General features: G+C 45.6%; 1 protein-coding gene across 1 annotated transcript in view; it reads left to right on the top strand.

The window, feature by feature from the left end:
* Positions 1-23,971, top strand: part of LOC110528351 (testis expressed 264, ER-phagy receptor) — an 85,926-nt gene that overhangs the window by 43,323 nt on the left and 18,632 nt on the right. Inside the window, exon 3 of the mRNA XM_021610362.2 lies at positions 18,967-19,141. Coding sequence (XP_021466037.1) covers positions 18,967-19,141 — 175 coding nt within the window. The remainder of the gene's footprint in view (positions 1-18,966; positions 19,142-23,971) is intronic.

The raw sequence follows: 23,971 nt of genomic DNA, 5'->3' as shown, positions 1-23,971 counted from the left end.
CAGGTTTAGATGAAGTGACTGCTAAATGCTAACTCACGTTCGTATAAGCTGGTAGCATAGCTAGCATAGAGAAGTCAATGTCGTTTTTAACTGTAATGCAGTTGATTGGTGACGTTGACATGAACATTGGGGTTGACATCCATACAAGCATTATACTTCAATTTTTACCTCAATATATAAACAATAGCCTGAATGTAGGCACATTTTCCTGGGGGTAATGGGGAGATTCGGGATCTTTCCCCCACGGCATCTTTCCCGCACGCATTTCCAAATCAAATGAAATCAAGATTTGCAGATGTTATTGCAGGTGCAGCGAAATGCTTGTGTTTCCAGCTCAAACAGTGCAGTAATACCTAGCAATAAAATTATAACCCACACAAGGCCTGTCCCCAACATAAAAAATATAATCTTGGTTGACCAAGAGACAGCTGTTCTTTCGACCAATCGACTTCGGGGGAAGGGTTCTATTGAAGGTCCCAAAAACACAGTGGCCTCCATAATTCTTAAATGGAAGAAGTTTGGAACCACCAAGACTCGTCCTAGAGCTGGCCACCCGGCCAAACTGAGCAATCAAAGGAGAAGGGCCTTGGTCAGGGAGGTGACCAAGAACCCGATGGTCACTCTGACAGAGCTCAAGAGCTTCTGGGAGAACCTTCCAGAAGGACAACCATCTCTGCAGCACTCCACCAATCAGGCCTTTATGGTAGAGTGGCCAGACGGAAGCCACTCCTCAGTAAAAGACAGCCCGCTTGGAGATTGCCAAAAGGCACGTAAAGACTCTCAGACCATGAGAAACAAGATTGTCTGATCTGATTAAACCAAGCTTGAACTCTTTGCTATGAATGCCAAGCATCACGTCTGGAGGAAACCTGGCACCATCCCTACGGTGAAGCATAGTGGTGGAAGCATGGTGGTGGCAGCATCATGCTGTTGGGATGTTTTTCTGCAGCAGGGACTGGGAGACTAGTCAGGATCGAGAGAAAGATGAACGAAGCAAAGTACAGAGAGATCCTTGATGAAAACCTGCTCTTGGGCGCTCAGGACCTCTGACTGGGGTGAACGTTCACCTCCCAAAAGGACATTGACCCTTTAGCACACAGCCAAGACAACCCAGGGGTGGCTTCGGGACAAGTCTCTGAATGTCCTTGAGTGGACTTGAACCCGATCTAACATCTCTGAAGAGACCTGAAAATAGCTGTGCAGCGAAGTCCCGATCCAACCTGACAGAGCTTGAGAGGATCTGCAGAGAAGAATGGGAGAAACTCCCCAAATACAGGTGTGCCAAGCTTGTAGTGTCATACCCAAGAAGACTCGGCTATAATCACTGCCAAAGGTTCTTCAACAAAGTACTGAGTAAAGGGTTTGAATAGTTATGTAAATGTTTTTTTTACACAGTTGAAAAAATAGATAGATAGCTTGCTACCAACGAACCAAAACATTGTCTAGAAAGTTGCATTTAGTGGCCTGGCTTGTTAGATTGACATAACCTATCCTAAAAATGTTTTTCAACAGATGTGTTTTTGGTGCAAAAAATAGTGTAGGTAACGTTGCTATTTGGACCAGGCTGCTGCATTGTCATGCCATTTATGTGTTGATATTGCCACATTGCCTGAGTGCGTAATGGGTCCATGGTCAAACAACCACCCCTCATCATTGTCAAACGCTCCCTAAAACACTTCAATGAGCAAGATTTCCTAATCGACCTGGCCCAGGTTTCCTGGAAGGATATTGACCTCATTCCGTCAGTAGAGGATGCCTGGTTTCTCTTTAAAATGCTTTCCTCTCGATCTTTAAAAAAATGTAGAACTAAGAACAGAACAGCCCTTGGTTCACCCCAGACTTGACTGCCCTTGACCAGCTCAAAACATCCTGTGGCGTTCTGCATTAGCATCGAATAGTCCCCACGAAATGCAACTTTTCAGGGAAGTCAGGAACCAATATACTCAGTCAGTTAGGAAAGCTAAGGCTGGCTTTTTCAAACAGAAATTTGCTTCCTGTAGCACTAATTCCCAAAAGTTCTGGGACAGTGTAAAGTCCATGGAGAATAAGAGCACCTCCTCCCAGCTCCCCACTGCACTGAGGGTAGGAAACACTGTCACCACCGATAAATCTACGATAATCGATCATTTCAATAAGTATTTTTCCACGGCTGGCCATGCTTTCCACCTGGCTGCCCCTACCCCGGCCAACAGCTCAGCACCCACTGCAGCATCTTGCCCAACTCCAGACAGCTGATGTTCTGTAAGAGCTGCAAAATCTGGATCCCTACAAATCAACTGAGCTAGACAATCTGGACCATCCCCCGACATTGTTGCAACCCCTATTACTAGCCTATTCAACCTCTCATTTGTATCGTCTGAGATCCCCAAAGATTAGAAAGCTGCAATGGTCATCCCCCTCTTCAAAGGGGGAGACGCTCTAGACCCAATCTGTTATAGACCTATATCCATCCTGCCCTGCCTTTTTCTAAAATCTTCGAAAACCAAGTTAATAAACAGATCACCGACCATTTCAAAACCCACTGTACCTTCTCCACTATGCAATTTGGTTTCCGAGCTGGTCATGGGTGCTCCTCAGTCACGCTCAAGGTCCTAAACGATATCATAACCGCCATTGATAAAAGATAGTACTGTGCAGCCGTCTTCGACCTGGCCAAGGCTTTCGACTCTGTCAATCACCGCATTCTTATCGGCAGACTCAACAGCCTTGGTTTCTCAAATGACTGCCTGGCCTGGTTCACCAACTACTTCTCTGATAGAGTTCAGTGTGTCAAATCGGAGGGCCTGTTGTCCGGACCACTGGCAGTCTCTATGGGGATGCCACAGGGTTCAATTTTCAGTCCAACTCTTTTCTCTGTATATATCAATGATGTCACTCTTGCTGCTGGTGATTCTCTGATCCACCTCTATGCAGACACCATTCTGTGTACATCTGGCCCTTCTTTGGACACTGTGCTAACAAACCTCCAAACGAGCTTCAACGCCATACAACACTCCTTCCGTGGCCTCCAACTGCTTTTAAATCCTAGTAAAACTAAATGCAGGCCGATTGCTGTCCGCACCTTCCCGCCTGACTAGCTTCACTACTCTGGACGGTTCTGACCTAGAATATGTGGACAATTATAAATACCTAGGTGTCTGGTTAGACTGTAAACTCTCCTTCCAGACTCACATTAATCATCTCCAATCCAAAATGAAATCTAGAATCGGCTTCCTTTTTCGCAACAAAGCCTCCTTCACTCACGCCACCAAACATACCCTCGTAAAACTGACTATCCTACCGATCCCTGACTTTGGTGATGTCATTTACAAAATAGCAAACTGGATGTAGTCTCTCAGTGCCATCCGTTTTATCACAAGTCCCATATACTGCCCACCACTGCGACCTGTATGCTCTCGTTGGCTGGCCCTCACTACATATCCGTCGCCAAACCCACTGGCTCCAGGTCATCTATAAGTCTTTGCTAGGTAAAGCCCTGTCTTATCTCAGCTCACTGGTCACCATAGCAACACCCAACCGTAGCACGCACTCCAACATGTATATCTCACTGGTCATCCCCAAAGCCAACACTTAATTTGGCCGCCTTTCCTTCCTGTTTTCTGCTGCCAATGAACAAATGGCAACAATCTCTGAAGCTGGAGTCTTTTATCTCCCTCTCTAACTTTAAGCATCAGCTGTCTGAGCAGCTTACCGATCACTGTACCTGTACACAGCCAATCTGTAAATAGCACACCCAACTACCTCATCCCCATATTATTACTTAACCTCTTGCTCTTTTGCACCCAGTATCTCTACTTGCACATCATCATCTGCACATCTATCACTCCAATATTAATGCTAAATTGTAATTATTTTCGCCTCTAAGGCCTATTTATTGCCTACCTCCCTACTCTTCTACATTTGCACACACTGTACATAGAATAATCTATTTTTATTTTGTTTTGTGTCATTGACTGTTCGTTTGTTTATGTATAACTCTGTGTTGTTGTTTTTGTCGTACTGCTTTACTTTATCTTGGCCAGGTCGCAGTTGTAAATGAGAACTTGTTCTCAACTGGCCCACCTGGTTAAATAAAGGTTAAATAAAAAAAAATAATGACAAGGACAAGTTCAACATTGCAATGTTCATGATTTAATGCGTGCCAAAGCCGGTAAGAAGAAAGGGGACGTTTATACTGAGGCATTGGTGTTTTTTAAAACAAATTAGGCATTCATGACTACCTCAGTTGGTGGAAATAAAAGTACAGGCTTTGTTACCGGCAATAACTTTCAGATATAAAGAAAATACGTAAAAAGGTTAGCGGCAAAACGTTTTGGTTTGATATGTGTCATACTTTTCAGGTGGCCTCGTTTCTATACTATAGCTGGACAAAGTGGCCAAACCTGCTGAGCCACTTCTTTGAGATAGAAAGAAATCCACATTCGTGGGATTTTATCCAGTGTCCTCTTGAGGGATTTGTCAGAAAAGCAATTCATAATGCAATTTGGAGCCAGTCAAGTATGAGTGAGTCCAACTGCAGGGTGGGATGGGGCGGAGGTGGGGGCTTCCAGTTCAAGTTCGCACAAATATGGCCCTGTGATTTAGCTAAAGAAAATAGGAGAGATAAAAACATCTTAAAACTGTACTCTTGTTACTCAGATCAGTGACTTCTAAACACACTCTTGTAGTCTTCTTGTTAATTTGGCATGGCTGACCGTAGCTGGGTAAAAGAGGCTGTTAATTGAAGAGAGGAAGAGTGAGATGGGGGAGTGGGGAGAATGATGAATAGCAACAACAGGGTGAGAGAAGGAGAGACAGAGACCTGTCACCACTTGACACTTGCCTATACCCCTATCTCAGTTTGAGTGGTCTGCCCCATAATCTTCTGTCTCAGACTGTGTCTGCCCCCAGTGCCCCGTAATCCCACAGATTACAGCCATTAGACCACACAGGAACCGGCCAAGTGTCACAAACCTGTAAATTAAATACTTGTCCATGACAAGGAGGGCTGAACTGTATTTTATATATTGTCCCAAACACAAGAATGGAGTATGGTAAGAGTGCGTTTAGATTTGCTGCCCAATCATTTTGGAACATTTAGTAGAAGGACCTATAGACTCAATGTCTGTCTCCTCTGTGTGACGCAGTACTATGGGTGCTAGGGGTCTGCTAAATTCTCCCATTGAGTGCAGCTGAGTGTAAACTGATTTTACATGTCCATGAATACCCTGTTTTTACATCTCCCGTAGTGACTTGTAAATCACTGTAAGTCAGACTGGATCTTGTACATGAACAGAATTTATGACATGGTTCCTACTTTATAGAGACCTAATGTATGTGAAAAACCTCATATGAAGAACTCATTAAGACGGCATTCCAAATGGCACCCTACAGGGATTTTTCTGCCATTAAAATCCTTGGGCGGCCTTAGTATATAAAAAAAAAGGTTTTAAAGGTTTTCTACATTTCCGGGATGGAAAAGCAAATTCAGTGTTAACTTCAAAAAAATAAAACCAGATATAAAGTATTCAAAAAATATAATGTACCTATATATATTTTTTTAATAATATATTATTTGAGAACTCCCAATTACCAAAATAAGAGCTGGACTGTCATTCTGTTTGAGTAAAAGAACACAGCATTAGCCATGGAAAAATGCATAGAATTGCAGGAAATTTGCTTTAAAACTGAACATTTTTCTCTGAGCTCCATGCTGAAATTTGTATAATTGCAGGAAATTGGCTTAAATATTCAAGAAATGTCTCTACACCTCCTAGATTGGGGGCCTCTAAATAAATAAATAAATATATTTTAAAACAGTCCAACCTCGCCCATTGCCACCTCCCCTGCCACGCCCACCACCTAAACCCCTTTTTGATCCATAAACTAGTGCAAAAATAGTGCACTATTTTTGACCATGGCCAAAGTCATTTTTTGACCGAAGTAGCGCGGGGAATAGGGTGCCATTTGGGACCGATCCTAAGTATCTCTTGGTATTCCATGGATAGCACTCATTGGAAATGCTAGGATGTAGTCTAGTAGTCTACAGTAGTCTGTCAAGTTCTTTTCGGATGTGTGTGTTTACTGTACATGTGTCACACCCTGACCTTAGTTATCTTTGTTTTCTTTATTATTTTGGTTAGGTCAGGGTGTGACGAGGGTGGTATGTGTGTTTTTGTCTTGTCTAGGGTTTTTTGTATATCTATGGGGTTTTGGATATGTCTAGGTATATGTAGGTCTATGGTGGCCTGAATTGGTTCCCAATCAGAGGCAGCTGTTTATTGTTGTCTCTGATTGGGGATCCTATTTAGGTTGCCATTTTCCATTTTGGTTTTGTGGGTTATTGTCTATGTGTAGTTGCATGTCAGCGCTAGTTGTTTATAGCTTCACATTAGTTTTGTTATTTTGTTAGTTTGTTTAGTGTTTGTTTAATAAAGAAGAATGTACTCATATCACGCTGCGTCTTGGTCTCCTCGTTATGACGAACGTGACAGAATAACCCACCAAATAAGGACCAAGCAGCGTGTGAATGAGGAGCGGACATCCCGGGCCCGGGAGAAAGATGAGTGGAGGACATCCTGGACCTGGGAGGAGGTAATGGCAGGGGACAAGACCCTGCCATGGAAGCAGGTGGATATAGCACAGGAGGAAATGTGACGATACGAGGAGTCAAGGCAACCATAGAAACCCCAATATTTTTTGGGGGGGGCACATGGAGCAGTCGGTGGAGCCGAGGAGTAAACCAGAGCCAGTCTGGGAGAAGAAGTAGGATTTGGAGGAGAGATAAATGGGGGAGTTATTGAGTTGGTGGAGGACGCACGGATTTGGAATGAAAGAACGTGCCACCTGAGTCAGCTCTCCGTACTCGTCCTGAAACGTGTGTTAAAGTTCCGGAACAATTGATGCCGGCTATGTACACCAGGTCTCCAGTGTACCTTCAAGACCCAGTGCGTCCTGTGCCAACTCCTTGCACTCTCCCTCAAGTGCGCTTTCCCAGTGAGGTGTGTCCTGTTCCTGCTCCTGGCACTCTCCCTCAAGTGCGCCACCACAGTCCAGTACGTCCTCTTCCTGCTCCTCGCACTCGCCCTGAGGTGCGTGTCCCCAGCCCGGTGCCACCAGTGCCGGCACCACGCACCAGGCCTCCAGTGCACCTCAGCAGTCCAGTACGCCCTGTTCCTCCTCCCCGCATTCGCCCTGAGGTGCGTGTCCCCAGCCCGGTACCATCAGTGCCGGCACCAGGCCTACAGTGCGCCTCCCCAGTCCAGAGCGTCCGGCGACAGTACCCAGTCCAGAGCGTCCGGCGACAGTACCCAGTCCAGAGCGTCCGGCGTCAGTACCCAGTCCAGAGCGTCCGGCGTCAGTACCCAGTCGAGAGCGTCCGGCGTCAGTACCCAGTCGAGAGCGTCTGACGACAGTACCCAGTCGAGAGCGTCCGACGACAGTACCCAGTCGAGAGCGTCCGACGACAGTACCCAGTCGAGAGCGTCCGACGACAGTACCCAGTCGAGAGCGTCCGACGACAGTACCCAGTCGAGAGCGTCCGACGACAGTACCCAGTCGAGAGCGTCCGACGACAGTACCCAGTCGAGAGCGTCCGACGACAGTACCCAGTCGAGAGCGTCCGACGACAGTACCCAGTCGAGAGCGTCCGACGACAGTACCCAGTCGAGAGCGTCCGACGACAGTACCCAGTCGAGAGCGTCCGACGACAGTACCCAGTCGAGAGCGTCCGACGACAGTACCCAGTCGAGAGCGTCCGACGACAGTACCCAGTCGAGAGCGTCCGACGACAGTACCCAGTCGAGAGCGTCCGACGACAGTACCCAGTCGAGAGCGTCCGACGACAGTACCCAGTCGAGAGCGTCCGACGACAGTACCCAGTCGAGAGCGTCCGACGACAGTACCCAGTCGAGAGCGTCCGACGACAGTACCCAGTCGAGAGTCCGGAACCTCCAACGACGGTCCCCAGCCCGGGGCCTCCAGCGACGGTCCCCAGCCCGGGGTCTCCAGCGATGGTCCCCATCCCGGGGTCTCCAGCGACGGTGCCCAGTCCAAAACATCCGCCGATGATCCACGCAGCGAGGGCCCCCAGCCCGGGGCCTATGGCGAGGATCCTCAGTCCAGAGCCTCCGACGATGATCCACCGGTCAGTGCTACAAGAGCGGACTCAGGGTCAAGAAGGGGGGCGGTGTCCAGAACCAGAGCCGCCACAAGGTTAGATGCCCACCCAGACCCTCCCATATAGGTTTAAGGAGTCCACACCTTTGGGGGGTGGGGGGCACTGTCACGCCTTGACCTTAGTTATCTTTGTTTTCTTTATTATTTTAGTTAGGTCAGGGTGTGACACGGGTGGTATGTGTGTTTTTGTCTTGTCTAGGGTTTTTTGTATATCTATGGGGTTTGGGATATGTCTAGGTATATGTAGGTCTATGGTGGCCTGAATTGGTTCCCAATCAGAGACAGCTGTTTATTGTTGTCTCTGATTGGGGATCCTATTTAGGTTGCCATTTCCCATTTTGGTTATGTGGGTTGTTGTCTGTGTAGTTGCATGTCAGCACTAGTTGTTTATAGCTTCACATTTGTTTTGTTAGTTTGTTTAGTGTTCTTCGTTCAATAAAGAAGAATGTATTCATATCACGCTGCGCCTTGGTCTCCTCGTTATGACGAACGTGACAACGTGCCTCACCAGAAGTCTCACAGGGACCTTTTTATACCTATCTAAATATAAACTGCAGTACATTTTCATGTATTTATCTGAAGGGAAATGTGGATGTGGTGTATATGTTCTTTCTCTCTGCAGCTGTTCTGCCCCAGGAACCTGGAACCTGGAGAGGAGAGGAGGAGAGGGAGGATGCTGCTGCCCCATCCTTATCATCTATCTAGCCTATCCTCCATCCTCGCTGTCTCTCTCAGAAACATCTCTTCTCTAAACTGCCTATCTGTCTCTCACCCCCTACCACCCCATGGGAGATATCATAGGGGAGATGTGACTGAGAGTCCACTGGGAGTTTTCCATGGCATTTAACGTTCTCATCTTATCTTATGGGTCATCATGGAGATCATACTTGATTATCACTAAATTAGCGTACCTTCACTCCATCTCTAGTAGTTGGTCACATCCCTACTGTGTGTGTAGGCCTACCTCTTAGTGATGCATGTGTGTGTAAACCTACCTCTTAGTAATAAGTGTGTGTGTAAACCTACCTCTTAGTAATAAGTGTGTGTGTAGGCCTACCTCTTAGTAATAAGTGTGTGTGTAGGCCTACCTCTTGGTAGTAAGTGTGTGTGTGTAGGCCTACCTCTTGGTAGTAAGTGTGTGTGTAAACCTACCTCTCAGTTGTGTGTGTGTGTGTGTGTGTGTGTGTGTGTGTGTGTGTGTGTGTGTGTGTGTAAACCTACCTCTTGGTAATAAGTGTGTGTGTGTAAACCTACCTCTTGGTAATAAGTGTGTGTGTGTAAACCTACCTCTTGGTAATAAGTGTGTGTGTGTAAACCTACCTCTTGGTAATAAGTGTGTGTGTGTAAACCTACCTCTTGGTAATAAGTGTGTGTGTGTAAACCTACCTCTTGGTAATAAGTGTGTGTGCAAACCGACATCTTGGTAATATGTGTGTGTAAACCTACCTCTTGGTAATAAGTGTGTGTGTGTGTGTGTAAACCTACCTCTTGGTAATACGTGTGTGTGTGTAAACCTACCTCTTGGTAATAAGTGTGTGTGTAAACTTACCTCTTGGTAATAAGTGTGTGTGCAAACCTACCTCTTGGTAATAAGTGTGTGTGCAAACCTACATCTTGGTAATAAGTGTGTGTAAACCTACCTCTTGGTAATAAGTGTGTGTGTGTGTGTGTGTGTGTGTGTGTGTGTGTGTAAACCTACCTCTTAGTAATAAGTGTGTGTGCACACCTACTTCTTGGTAATACGTGTGTGTGTGTATGAACCTACCTCTTGGTTGTGTGTGTGTGTGTGTGTGTGTGTGTGTGTGTAAGCCTACCTCTTGGTTGTGTGTGTGTGTGAACCTACCTCTTGGTTGTGTGTGTGTGTGAACCTACCTCTTGGTTGTGTGTGTGTGTGTGTGTGTGTGTGTGTGTGTAAACCTACCTCTTGGTTTTGTGTGTGTAAACCTACCTCTTGGTTTTGTTTGTGTAAACCTACCTCTTGGTTTTGTGTGTGTAAACCTACCTCTTGGTTTTGTGTGTGTAAACCTACCTCTTGGTTTTGTGTGTGTAAACCTACCTCTTGGTTTTGTGTGTGTAAACCTATCTCCTGGTTGTGTGTGTGTGTAAACCTACCTCTTGGTTGTGTGTGTGTAAACCTACCTCTTGGTAATATCTGTGTGTACAAACCTACCTTTTGGTAATATCTGTGTGTACCTGCGGATGATGAGAGCCTGAGGCTGTGTATTCTCTGTGGGGGATTTAGGGATGAGGCTGAAATAGCTGTATACCTGCAGCAGCTGTTGGTCTAAACTCAGTCACGACGACAAACCCCCTGGAGACAGACCAGGACTAACCACTCACACCCCTTCCCTAACAGTTAAACCTCTCCTCTTCCTTTCCTTCTTTCTTCTCCACCTCTCTTCCTTAACCACTTTAACTTGAATTAGTGCAACTGTGAAACTTCACAGGTTAATCTTTTAATTACCATTTATTATTATCTCATATTCTGATACTTTTTTTGTTCTCGGACAGAATAATAGGCAATTACACAGTGCCATGCAAACTGGCTGTAATCTATCAGTGCCATCCGTTTTATCACACTGTTATTGACTACGTTTGTTTATGTGTAACTCTGTGTTGTTTTTGTCGCACTGCTTTGCTTTATCTTGGCCAGGTCACAGTTGTAAATGAGAACTTGTTCTCAACTGGCCTACCTGGTTAAATAAAGGTAAAATAAAAAATAAAACTCTAACTGTTTTAAAGCCACTATTGGCCTCATGGGTAAATTACTGAACTGGTTTCCTCCTTTCCGTTAACTGAGTTAGGAAGGACGGCTGTATCTTTGTAATGACTGGGTGTATTGATACACCATCCAAAGTGTAATTAATAACTTCATCATGCTCAAAGGGATATTCAAGGTCTGCTTTTTTATTTTGACCCATCTTTGTGAGGCATTGGAAAACCTCCCTGGTCCTTGTGGTTGAATCTGTGTTTGAAATTCACTGCTCGACTGAGGGACCTTATAGATAATTAATCGTATGGGTTACAGAGATCAGGTAGTCATTTAAAAATCATTTTGAACACTATTATTGTGCACAGAGTGCGTCCATGCAAATCATGTGACTTGTTAAGGGATTTAATTCTTATTGACTCAAGACATTTTAGTATTTCAATTGTAATTAATTTGTCAAATTCTCAAAAAACATAATTCTACTATGAAATTATATGGTATTGTGTGTAGGCCAGTGACAAAATGAAATACATTTCAATTCAGGCTGTAACACCACAACATGTGGAAAAAGTCAAGGGGTGTGAATGTTTTCTGAAGGCATTGTAGATAATTTTATTTATTTGAAACAAACTTTTTCATTTTTAAAATAGGCCTAAGATAAGTTAGAAGAAAAACAAAAAGAAATGGAGGAACTTATTCAAGAAAGATCCAGTGTAATATATTATAAAAATAAAGCGAACTGGATGGAATATGGAGAAAAATGCACCAAATAATTTTTCAATCTTCAATATAGAAATGCGACCAAATTTTTTTTATTAAAACTTGTTACAAATGATGGAGTCACGCATGATTCACCGGATGATATTTTGAAGGAGGAAGTAAAGTACTTTGGGAATATGTTTTCATTTCAGACTCCTCCATCTCCACTAATTGAAACTAATTGTATGGATTTTTTTTCCTAATAATAATTTAAAATTAATATCTGTACAGAAAGACTCATGTGAAGGCCAAATTACAGAGGAGGAACTGCTTGAGGCAATTGGGGCCTTTAAGGATGGGAAAACTCCAGGGCTGGATGGCATACCAGTGGAAGTATACAAAACGTTTTATGATATACTCAAAGGACCATTGTTGGCTTGTTTTAACCACTCCTATATAAATGGTAGATTATCAGACACGCAACAAGAAGGTCTGATATCATTATTACTGAAACAGGACCCAATTGGTGTATATAAAAATCCAGTCCATTTAAAAAATTGGAGACCTCTTACACTTCAGTGTTGTGATGCAAAAATCCTAGCAAAATACTTGGCACACAGAATTAAAGTATTGTCAGATATTATTCATCCTAATCAGACAGGTTTTTTACATGGGCAATACATTGGAGATAATATAAGACAAGTACTGGAAACAATAGAACACTATGAAATATTGGGGACACCAGGCCTGGTTTTCATAGCTGATTTTGAAAAGGCTTTTGATAAAGTACGACTGGAGTTTATATATAAATGCCTAGAATATTTCAATTTTGGGGAATCTCTTATAAAATGGGTTAAGGTTATGTAAAATAATAAATAATGGCTACATCTCAGAAAGTTTTAAACTAGCTAGAGAAGTAAAACAAGGTTGTCCACTATCTGCATATCTGTTTATTATTTCCATCGAAATGTTAGCTGCAAAGATTAGATCAAACAATAATATTAAAGGATTAGAAATCCGTGGCCTAAAAACTAAGATGTCATTGTACGCTGATGATTCATGTTTTCTTTTAAAACCACAATTGGAGTCTCTCCATGGCCTCTTAGAGGATCTAGATACTTTGCTATCCTCTCTGGATTAAAACCAAATTAGGATAAATGTACCATATTACGTATTGGATCACTAAAAAATGCACATTTTACATTACCATGTAGTTTACCAATTAAATGGTTTGACGGAGATGTAGACACACTCGGTATACGAATCCCAAAGGAAAGAAATGATCTCACTCCAATACATTTTTATAGAAGGTTAGCAAAAATAGATAAGATCTTGCTACCATGGAAAGGAAAAATACCTGTCTATTTGTGGAAAAATCACCCTGATTAACTCCTTAGTTATATCACAGTTTACCTATTTGCTTATGGTTTTGCCTACACCTAGTGACCTGCTTTTTAAATTATTTGAACAAACAATATTCAATTTTATTTGGAACGGCAAACCAGATAAAATTAAAAGGGCCTATTTATATAACGAATATGAATTCGGTGGGCAGAAATGATTAAATATTAAAGCATTAGACCGCTCACTAAAGGCATCAGTCATACAAAAGTTATACTTAAATCCAAACTGGTTCTCTAGTCAATTGGTACGAATGTCTCATCCTATATTCAGGAAGGGCCTTTTCCCCTTTATTCAGATTACACCTGTTCACTTTCGGTTGTTTGAAAAGGAAATAATCTCCAAAATAGATATATACAGTGCCTTGCGAAAGTATTCGGCCCCCTTGAACTTTGCGACCTTTTGCCACATTTCAAGCTTCAAACATAAAGATATAAAACTGTATTTTTTTGTGAAGAATCAACAACAAGTGGGACACAATCATGAAGTGGAACGACATTTATTGGATATTTCAAACTTTTTTAACAAATCAAAAACTGAAAAATTGGGCGTGCAAAATTATTCAGCCCCCTTAAGTTAATACTTTGTAGCGCCACCTTTTGCTGCGATTACAGCTGTAAGTCGCTTGGGGTATGTCTCTATCAGTTTTGCACATCGAGAGACTGAAATTCTTTCCCATTCCTCCTTGCAAAACAGCTCGAGCTCAGTGAGGTTGGATGGAGAGCATTTGTGAACAGCAGTTTTCAGTTCTTTCCACAGATTCTCGATTGGATTCAGGTCTGGACTTTGACTTGGCCATTCTAACACCTGGATATGTTTATTTTTGAACCATTCCATTGTAGATTTTGCTTTATGTTTTGGATCATTGTCTTGTTGGAAGACAAATCTCCGTCCCAGTCTCAGGTCTTTTGCAGACTCCATCAGGTTTTCTTCCAGAATGGTCCTGTATTTGGCTCCATCCATCTTCCCATCAATTTTAACCATCTTCCCTGTCCCTGCTGAAGAAAAGCAGGCCCAAACCATGATGCTGCCACCACCATGTTTGACAGTGGGGATGGTGTGTTCAGCTGTGTTGCTTTTACGCCAAACATAACGTTTTGCATTGTTGCCAAAAAGTTCAATTTTGGTTTCATCTGACCAGAGCACCTTCTTCCACATGTTTGGTGTGTCTCCCAGGTGGCTTGTGGCAAACTTTAAACAACACTTTTTATGGATATCTTTAAGAAATGGCTTTCTTCTTGCCACTCTTCCATAAAGGCCAGATTTGTGCAATATACGACTGATTGTTGTCCTATGGACAGAGTCTCCCACCTCAGCTGTAGATCTCTGCAGTTCATCCAGAGTGATCATGGGCCTCTTTGCTGCATCTCTGATCAGTCTTCTCCTTGTATGAGCTGAAAGTTTAGAGGGACGGCCAGGTCTTGGTAGATTTGCAGTGGTCTGATACTCCTTCCATTTCAATATTATCGCTTGCACAGTGCTCCTTGGGATGTTTAAAGCTTGGGAAATCTTTTTGTATCCAAATCCGGCTTTAAACTTCTTCACAACAGTATCTCGGACCTGCCTGGTGTGTTCCTTGTTCTTCATGATGCTCTCTGCGCTTTTAACGGACCTCTGAGACTATCACAGTGCAGGTGCATTTATACGGAGACTTGATTACACACAGGTGGATTGTATTTATCATCATTAGTCATTTAGGTCAACATTGGATCATTCAGAGATCCTCACTGAACTTCTGGAGAGAGTTTGCTGCACTGAAAGTAAAGGGGCTGAATAATTTTGCACGCCCAATTTTTCAGTTTTTAATTTGTTAAAAAAGTTTGAAATATCCAATAAATGTCGTTCCACTTCATGATTGTGTCCCACTTGTTGTTGATTCTTCACAAAAAAATACAGTTTTATATCTTTGTTTGAAGCCTGAAATGTGGCAAAAGGTCGCAAAGTTCAAGGGGGCCGAATACTTTCGCAAGGCACTGTATATGTTGGAGAGCGTTGGTTGCGTGTGGATTGTAGTTGGTCTTATTATATTTGTCCCGCATGTCCAAATGGTGTTTGTCTGTCCCAATAACCAGATGGAATTCAGTTAATTAAAACAGTACGTTTTTTGATTCTCTAAAAAACATATTATCACATGCCACAGTGACTTTCAATGTGGCACCTTCATTGGATGCCACCTTTCCAACAAGTCAGTTTGTCAAATTTCTGCCCTACTATAGCTTCCCCAGTCAACTGTAAGTGCTGTTATTATGAAGTGGAAACGTCTAGGAGCAATAACGGCTCAGCCACGAAGTGGTAGGCCACACAAGCTCACAGAGCAGGACCGCCAAATGCTGAAGTGCATAGCGCGTAACAATTGTCTGTCCTCGGTAGCAACACTAACTACCGAGTTCCAAACTCCCTCTGGAAGCATCGTCAGCCCAATAACTGCTCATTGGGAGATTCATAAAATGGGTTTCCATGGCCCAGCACACAAGCCTAAGATCACCATGTGCAATGCCAAGCGTCGGCTGGAGTGGTGCAAACCTCGCCACCATTGGACTTTGGAGCAGTGGACACGCATCCCACACAGATCCCTGAATTGGAACGCTGACTGCAAGCCAGGCCTAATCTCCCAACATCAGTGCACGTCCTGACTAATGCTCTTGTGGCTGATTAGAAACAAGTCCCCACAGCAATGTTCCAAAATCTAGTGGAAAGGCTTCTCGGAAGACTGGAGGCTGTTATAGCAGCAAAGGGGTGACCAAATACATGTAAATAATTTTTTTACCAATTGTGTAGTAGCCCATATGGGAATGGACATCTCTCCTTAACAGTAGCAAAAACAAATGTAGGGGAATAGTTTCCAACTTATATTGCCACGTTGCTTCCAACTTATTGCCACATTTTGCCCATGAGTTGAATCAATGCGCGCGCTGGTGCCCCACAAGTAAACAGCCCCGGTCAGTGTGACACCTCAATATTAGGGGTGTAACGTCAGGAGACACTGTGGCCCCATCCGAGGACACCCCCGGACAGGGCCAAACAGGAAGGATATAACCCCACCCACTTTGCCAAAGCACAGCCCCCACAACACGAGAGGGATATCTTCAACCACCAACTTACCATCCTGAGACAAGGCTGAGTATAGCCCACTAAGACCTCCGCCCCGGCACAACCCAAGACAGGATGACCACATCAGTGAATCAACCCACTCAGGTGACGCACCCCTTCCAGCGACGGCATGAGAGAGCCCCAGTAAGCCAGTGACTCAGCCCCATTCAGCAATGTTCACACCCTCTTAAGCCAGCCCCACCCATCTTTTCAAGGATTCCCATGTGAGGTCATGTGCTAAACAGTGAGTAGTGTTATAAAGATTAAGACTAAAAGTGGTGAAAGTAGTAGCCTACAATAAGGACAAATTCCAGGTAAACAGAAAGTGTCCCGATATAAAAATTAGATGACGCTTACCCAGACACACTTGCCTAAATTGATGGGTCATGTGAAAGAAATGCTATAACCCCCAGCCACATATTGCTAAGTGGATGGGTCTCAGAAGGTGTAAACGGAAGGTGTAAACGGTACAGCCAAATGGTTACTTGCATAGTAGCAATGTCAGAAATAGATACTATATATTATTTTCTTTATATTGACACGATGTACAAGATCAATATCAATAATTATATCAGTGATAGATGAGGTAGTTATGCATAAAATCAGGCGTAAGTGGCTGAGCAGCAGGATAAAAAAAAAAAATTGTAGCAGCAACGTATGGCATTTGTCTCAAGAAAGGAGACCTACAGACACACCTGGAGATCTACAGACACACACATCTCAAGAAATCAGTACGGAAGTTAATGCTTGGTCGCAAATGGGTCTTCCAAATGGACAATGACCCCAAGCATATTTCCAAAGTTATGGAAAAATGGCTTAAGGACAACACATTTAAGGTATTGGAGTGGCCATCACAAAGCCCTGACCTCAATCCTATAGAAAATGTGTGGGCAGAACTGAAAAAGTTTGTGCGAGCAAGGAGGCCTACAAACTTGACTCAGTTACACCAGCTCTGTCAGGAGGAATGGGCCAAAATTCACCCAACTTATTGTGGTAGGCTTGTGGAAGGCTACCCAAAACTTTTGACCCAAGTTAAACAATTTAAAGGCAATGCTACCAAATACTAATTGAGTGTATTTAAACTTCTGATCCACTGGGAATGTGATGAAATAAATAAAGGCTGAAATAAATCATTCTCTCTACTATTATTCTGACATTTCACATTCTTAAAATAAACTGGTGATTCTAACTGTCCTAAAACAGGGAATTTTACTAGGATTAAATGTCAGGAATTGTAAAAACTGAGTTTAAATGGTCTGGATTTAGAGTCACTCAAAATGAAAGTGGAAAACCACACTACAGGCTGATCCAACTTCGATGTAATGTCCTTAAAACAAGTCAAAATGAGGCCGAGTATTGTGTGTGGCCTCCACGTGCCTGTATGACCTCCCTACAATGCCTGGGCAATGCTCCTGATGAGGTGGCCGATGGTCTCCTGAGGGATCTCCTCCCAGACCTGGACTAAAGCATCCGCCAACTCCTGGACAGTCTGGTGTAACGTGGCATTGGTGGATGGAGCGAGACATGATGTCCCAGATGTGCTCAATTGGATTCAGGTCTGGGGAACGGGCGGGCCAGTCCATAGCATCAATGCCTTCCTCTTGCAGGAACTGCTGGCACACTCCAGCCACATGAGGTCTAGCATTGTCTTGCATTAGGAGGAACCCAGGGCCAACCGCACCAGCATGGTGGTCTCACAAGGGGTGAGGGGTCTGAGGATCTCATCTTGGTACCTAATGGCAGTCAGTCTACCTCTGGCGAGCACATGGAGGGCTGTGCGGCCCCCCAAAGAAATGCCACCCCACACCATGACTGACCCACCGCCAAATGAAAAACGTCCTGCACGGTGTTGGGCTGTAAGCACAACCCCCACCTGTGGACGTCGGGCCCTCATACCAGTCTGTTTCTGACCGTTTGAGCAGTCACATGCACATTTGTGGCCTGCTGGAGGTCATTTTGCAGGGCTCTGGCAGTTCTCCTCCTGCTCCTCCTTGCACAAAGGCGGGGGTAGCGGTCCTGCTGCTGGGTTGTTGCCCTCCTACGGCCTCCTCCACGTCTCCTGATGTACTGGCCTGTCTCCTGGTAGCACCTCCATGCTCTGGACACTACGCTGACAGACACAGCAAACCTTCTTGCCACAGCTCGCATTGATGTGCCATCCTGGATGAGCTGCACTACCTGAGCCACTTGTGTGGGTTGTAGACTCCGTCTCATGCTACCCATAGAGTGAAAGCACCGCTAGCATTCAAAAGTGACCAAAACATCAGCCAGGAAGCATAGGAACTGAGAAGTGGTCTGTGGTTATCACCTGCAGAACCACTCCTTTATTGGGGGTGTCTTGCTAATTGCCTATAATTTCCACCTGTTGTCTAATCCATTTGCACAACAGCATGTGACATTTATTGTCAATCAGTGTTGCTTCCTAAGTGGACAGTTTGATTTCACAGAAGTGTGATTGACTTGGAGTTACATTGTGTTGTTTAAGTGTTCCCTTTATTTTTTTGAGCAGTGAATACAGTGGGGCAAAAAAGTATTTATTCAGCCACCAATTGTGCAAGTTCTTCCACTTAAAAAGATGAGAGGCCTGTAATTTTCATCATAGGTACACTTCAACTATGACAGACAAAATGATTTTAAAAAATGCAGAAAGTCACATTGTAGGATTTATAATGAATTTATTTGCAAATTATGGTGGAAAATAAGTATTTGGTCACGTACAAACAAGCAACATTTCTGTCTCTCACAGACCTGTAACTTCTTCTTTAAGAGGCTCCTCTGTCCTCCACTCGTTACCTGTATTAATGGTACCTGTTTGAACTTGTTATCAGTATAAAAGACACAATGTTTCTCACTTCCCTCTGTCTCTCTTCCTCCCCTTCCCCTCGCCCCCTCTCCCTCTCTCCCCCCAGGAGAGGAAGTTGTGTGCACACCCATGCCTGGAGATCTACAGAGATGACCTGATCCACTACATGAGTCCTCTGGCTCGCCAGGGAGATTTCTACGTACCAGAGGTCCGTCAGGACCCGGACAGGAGGCTGCTGGGAGACAATGACTCTGAGGAGGACAGAGGGACCGACATCACAGGTACACTACAGTAGGCCCTAGACCAGGGCTCTCCAACCCTGTTCCTGGAGAGCTACCCTCTTGTAGATTTTTGCTCCAACCCCAGTTGTAACTAACCTGATTCAGCATATCAGCCAGGTGCACTAGATTATGGTCGCTCTCCAAGAACAGGGTTAGAGATCCCTGCCCGAGACACACACACACACACACACACACACACTCTCTCTCCACTGGGCTATACTTAGTACTGTACAAGTAGAGAACATTATTTGGGGTGTTCACCCACTCTGCCCAGAGTGGGTGAAAATGTGCTTTGGTGGTGATAATTGAATTTCCTTATATTATAAAATGCATTTTACCAAGACACATATGATTCTTCATGTTCTGAATAGTTCAGTGGTGTCTTTGTATAAAATATCATTAACATTATATCCTAAAAGGCAGATTTCATGATCTAATACATCCGATAATAAGCACCGAGCTATGTTGACAGAGCAGTGCAGCTTTCTTACAGAGACTTTTGGGGATTTTACATGTTGTGGTAGTCTGCAAAGTTGTTTCCATGGGTTGCAGAAAGCTACACTGAACAAAAATATGAACATGTTGGTTTCATGAACTGAAATTAAAGATCCCAGAAATGTTCCATATGCACAAAAATCTTATTTATCTCAAATTTTGTGCGCACGGTTTTTACTGCGTGATCATTACACAGGTGCACTTTGTGCTGTGGACATTAAAAGGCCAGTCTAAAATGTGCAGTTTGGTCACACAACACAATGCCGCAAATGTCTCAAGTTTTGAGGGAGCATGCAATTGGCATGCTGACTACAGGAATGTCCACCAGAGCTGGTGCCAGAGAATTCAATTTTAATTTCTCTACCATAAGCCAACATGTCGTGTCTCAAAAACTATATTGATCTCTGTTTTATGTCTTCCGGTTTTCGAGAAGGATGACAGGTTCAACGCTGAGCCTGTCAGTTAGCCTCACACAGTATCCAGCCTAGCTGACGCTATTTTCCAGATTTTTGACCTTTTTTTTTTTCATCTGGTCTCCATTAATTTAGTCCGCTTAAATTTGGCCATCCTACAAGGGTAAAAACTCAATACATTTTAAACAGAAAGACAATTTTAAACATTTATTTTTCCCATTGGTCAAAAGATGTGTTTTTGATTGGACACCCTACATCCGTCAGATTCAACTCTTGACTTTGAAGCCAGTTCCACTGCTTTTTTTCCATTGTTCCCCTCTAATCAGGGACTGATTTAGACCTGAGACACCAGGTGGGTGCAATTATTAGGTAGAACAGAAAACCAGCATGCTCTGAACCTCATAGGGTAAGAGTTGAATACGCCTGCCCTACATTATTACATCCATGGGCATACTGTACTATATATTTTAACGAATACATACTGTATCAATGGAAGCACAATCCTCATATGGATTGGGAGCTTAACACTTTGTCTTTGAGGCCATTGCCCAGTCAATCAGCAGGGGAACCAGTAGGCCTATGCTTCTTTGTTAACTGATTGAATCACTAGTAATAATAGATATGACTGTCCACATTGGAAGGTGTTAGAACACAGATAGCTAGTTGGCAGAGAAATACACATAATGTGAATGTAATGGTGATCCACAGAATAACAGGCCACTCCATGGTATTAGCAGAGAATAGTGTATTTTTGAAAAACTACAAAAACTATGTATAATTAAATTGGACGATAATGTTAAAAAAATATGCAGTATATGTTTTGTGTGTTATTGTCGCATCATTTCAGTTTCCAGTTGGTACCAAAGGGATTTGGATCTTGTTGATGGTTGGTGGTGTTTATGAGCTGAATCCCCACGGTGTGTCGTAGTGTGCCTGTGTTTATGAGCTCCTAGGGTGTGCTCCTGTCCTGTGAGTGACACACACACACTCTCTCACACACACACACACACATACACTGTATCCTGTGAGTGACACACACACACACACACGATCCTGTGAGTGAGACACACACACACACACTGTATACTGTGAGTGAGACACACACACACACACACTGTATCCTGTGAGTGACACCCTGTCAGGTGCTAATGAAAGGCTAAGACCCACAGAACACTGCTGTCACTCACCAGGGGGCTGGTCACAGCCACCACCACCACCATATGCCCATAAAACACACAAACACACACACCTGGGTAGACGTCACTTACTAGGGGTCTGTCCTTCACCACCACCATATGTATGGCCTGATGCTGCTCAGTGCTCACCCATACTAGACTGGGCTGGCCTGTAGCAAAGTCCCCTGGGCTCCATTAACACTGTGGCATGGCACCTAATGTTTAATCAACAGTAAGAATGAGAGGTGAGGTTTATAAATACTAACAGTGTTTGCATCCCAAATGGCTCCCTATTGCCTTCCATAGGGCACTACTTTTGACTAGAATGCCCTATAGGCTATATATAGGGACCATTTGAGACACAGCCAATGTAACTGCTTTATGAGGATATGTTTAGGAATGACTGGATATATTGGCTCAAATAATTTGGACAGACACTCATGCAGGTAGTTTGATGCAGAACATAGTCAAAAAGGTGATTTAAAGGAAATAAGGAGGGGTCAGACTAGAAGTGAGACTTGGAGGGGAGACAAAATAGAGAATTAATGTTTTAGAGAGCGAGAGAGAGAGCGAGATGGTGGTACAAGATTAGTCTCCACCCAAACATCACCAGAGATAGAATGTGTTGCTGTGGTTGTGTCATGGAGGTGTTGTACACGCTGTCAGTCTGTCTCTGTGGGAGTGTATGGGGGGGGATTCCATAACAGGTATTGAGGGCCACATATTTGCCTAGACCTAATTCCATGGATGACTCTGCACGAACTGATAAGATGAGAAAGTTGAGTGATCTAAATCAACACATAGCTGTGACTTCATATCTACCATAGACTGCGAAGGCTATATCGCTGAGAGATATCCTTCCAGGAGCCGTGAGCTTGGCCTACTGCTTCAGCTTGCCTGATTTCCCTTTAAATCATCTTCCACTCCGTTCTTAACCTGCCAAGTGAGCCATTAACGTTACTCCAGCCACAAGGGAAGGGAGGGGAGGCAGCCTGGTCCTGGCCTAGAGGCACGCAACGTGGTGGGCTGGGTATGGACCTACAGGCACGCAGAGGGGCGGGGCACGGCACAGCGTGGTGGGCTGGGTATGGACCTACATACACGCAGCGGGGCGGTGCACAGCGTGGTGGGCTGGGTATGGACCTACAGGCGCGGGGCGGGGCACAGCGTGGTGGGCTGGGTATGGACCTACAGGCACGCAGAGGGGCGGGGCACGGCGTGGTAGGCTGGGTATGGACCTACATACACGCAGCGGGGCGGGGCACAGCGTGGTGGGCTGGGTATGGACCTACAGGCAGGGCACAGCGTGGTGGGCTGGGTATGGACCTACAGGCAGGGCACAGCGTGGTGGGCTGGATATGGACCTACAGGCAGGGCACAGCGTGGTGGGCTGGATATGGACCTACAGGCAGGGCACAGCGTGGTGGGCTGGATATGGACCTACAGGCAGGGCACAGCGTGGTGGGCTGGGTATGGACCGACAGGCAGGGCACAGCGTGGTGGGCTGGGTATGGACCTACCGGAAGGGCACAGCGTGGTGGGCTGGGTACGGACCTACAGGCAGGGCACAGCGTGGTGGGCTGGGTATGGACCTACATACACGCAGCAGGGCAGGGCACAGCGTGGTGGGCTGGGTATGGACCTACATACACGCAGCAGGGCGGGGCACAGCGTGGTGGGCTGGGTATGGACCTACAGGCATGCAGCGGGGCGGGGCACAGCGTGGTGGGCTGGGTATGGACCTACAGGCACGCAGCGGGGCGGGGCACAGCACAGCGTGGTGGGCTGGGTATGAACCTACAGGCACGCAGCGGGGCGGGGCACAGCGTGGTGGGCTGGGTATGGACCTACATACACGCAGCGGGGCGGGGCACAGCGTGGTGGGCTGGGTATGGACCTACAGGCACGCAGCGGGGCGGGGCACAGCGTGGTGGGCTGGGTATGGACCTACAGGCACGCAGCGGGGCGGGGCACAGCGTGGTGGGCTGGGTATGGACCTACAGGCACGCAGCGGGGCGGGGCACAGCGTGGTGGGCTGGGTATGGACCTACAGGCACGCAGCGGGGCGGGGCACAGCACAGCGTGGTGGGCTGGGTATGAACCTACAGGCACGCAGCGGGGCGGGGCACAGCGTGGTGGGCTGGGTATGGACCTACAGGCAGGGCACAGCGTGGTGGGCTGGGTATGGACCTACAGGCAGGGCACAGCGTGGCGGGCTGGATATGGACCTACAGGCAGGGCACAGCATGGTGGGCTGGGTATGAACCTACAGGCACGCAGCGGGGCGGGGCACAGCGTGGTGGGCTGGGTATGGACCTACAGGCAGGGCACAGCGTGATGGGCTGGGTATGGACCTACAGGCAGGGCACAGCGTGGTGGGCTGGGTATGAACCTAAAAGCAGGGCACAGCGTGGTGGGCTGGGTATGGACCTACAGGCAGGGCACAGCGTGGTGGGCAGGGTATGGACCTACAGGCAGGGCACAGCGTGGTGGGCAGGGTATGGACCTACAGGCAGGGCACAGCGTGGTGGGCTGGGTATGGACCTACAGGCAGGGCACAGCGTGGTGGGCTGGGTATGGACCTACAGGCAGGGCACAGCGTGGTGGGCTGGGTATGGACCTACAGGCAGGGCACAGCGTGGTGGGCTGGGTATGAACCTACAGGCAGGGCACAGCGTGGTGGGCTGGGTATGGACCTACAGGCAAGGCACAGCGTGGTGGGCTGGGTATGGACCTACAAGCAGGGC

This window comes from Oncorhynchus mykiss, chromosome 7 (genome assembly GCF_013265735.2).
Source record: "Oncorhynchus mykiss isolate Arlee chromosome 7, USDA_OmykA_1.1, whole genome shotgun sequence".
NCBI lineage: Eukaryota > Metazoa > Chordata > Actinopteri > Salmoniformes > Salmonidae > Oncorhynchus > Oncorhynchus mykiss.
This window is presented reverse-complemented; position numbering and strand designations above follow the sequence as displayed.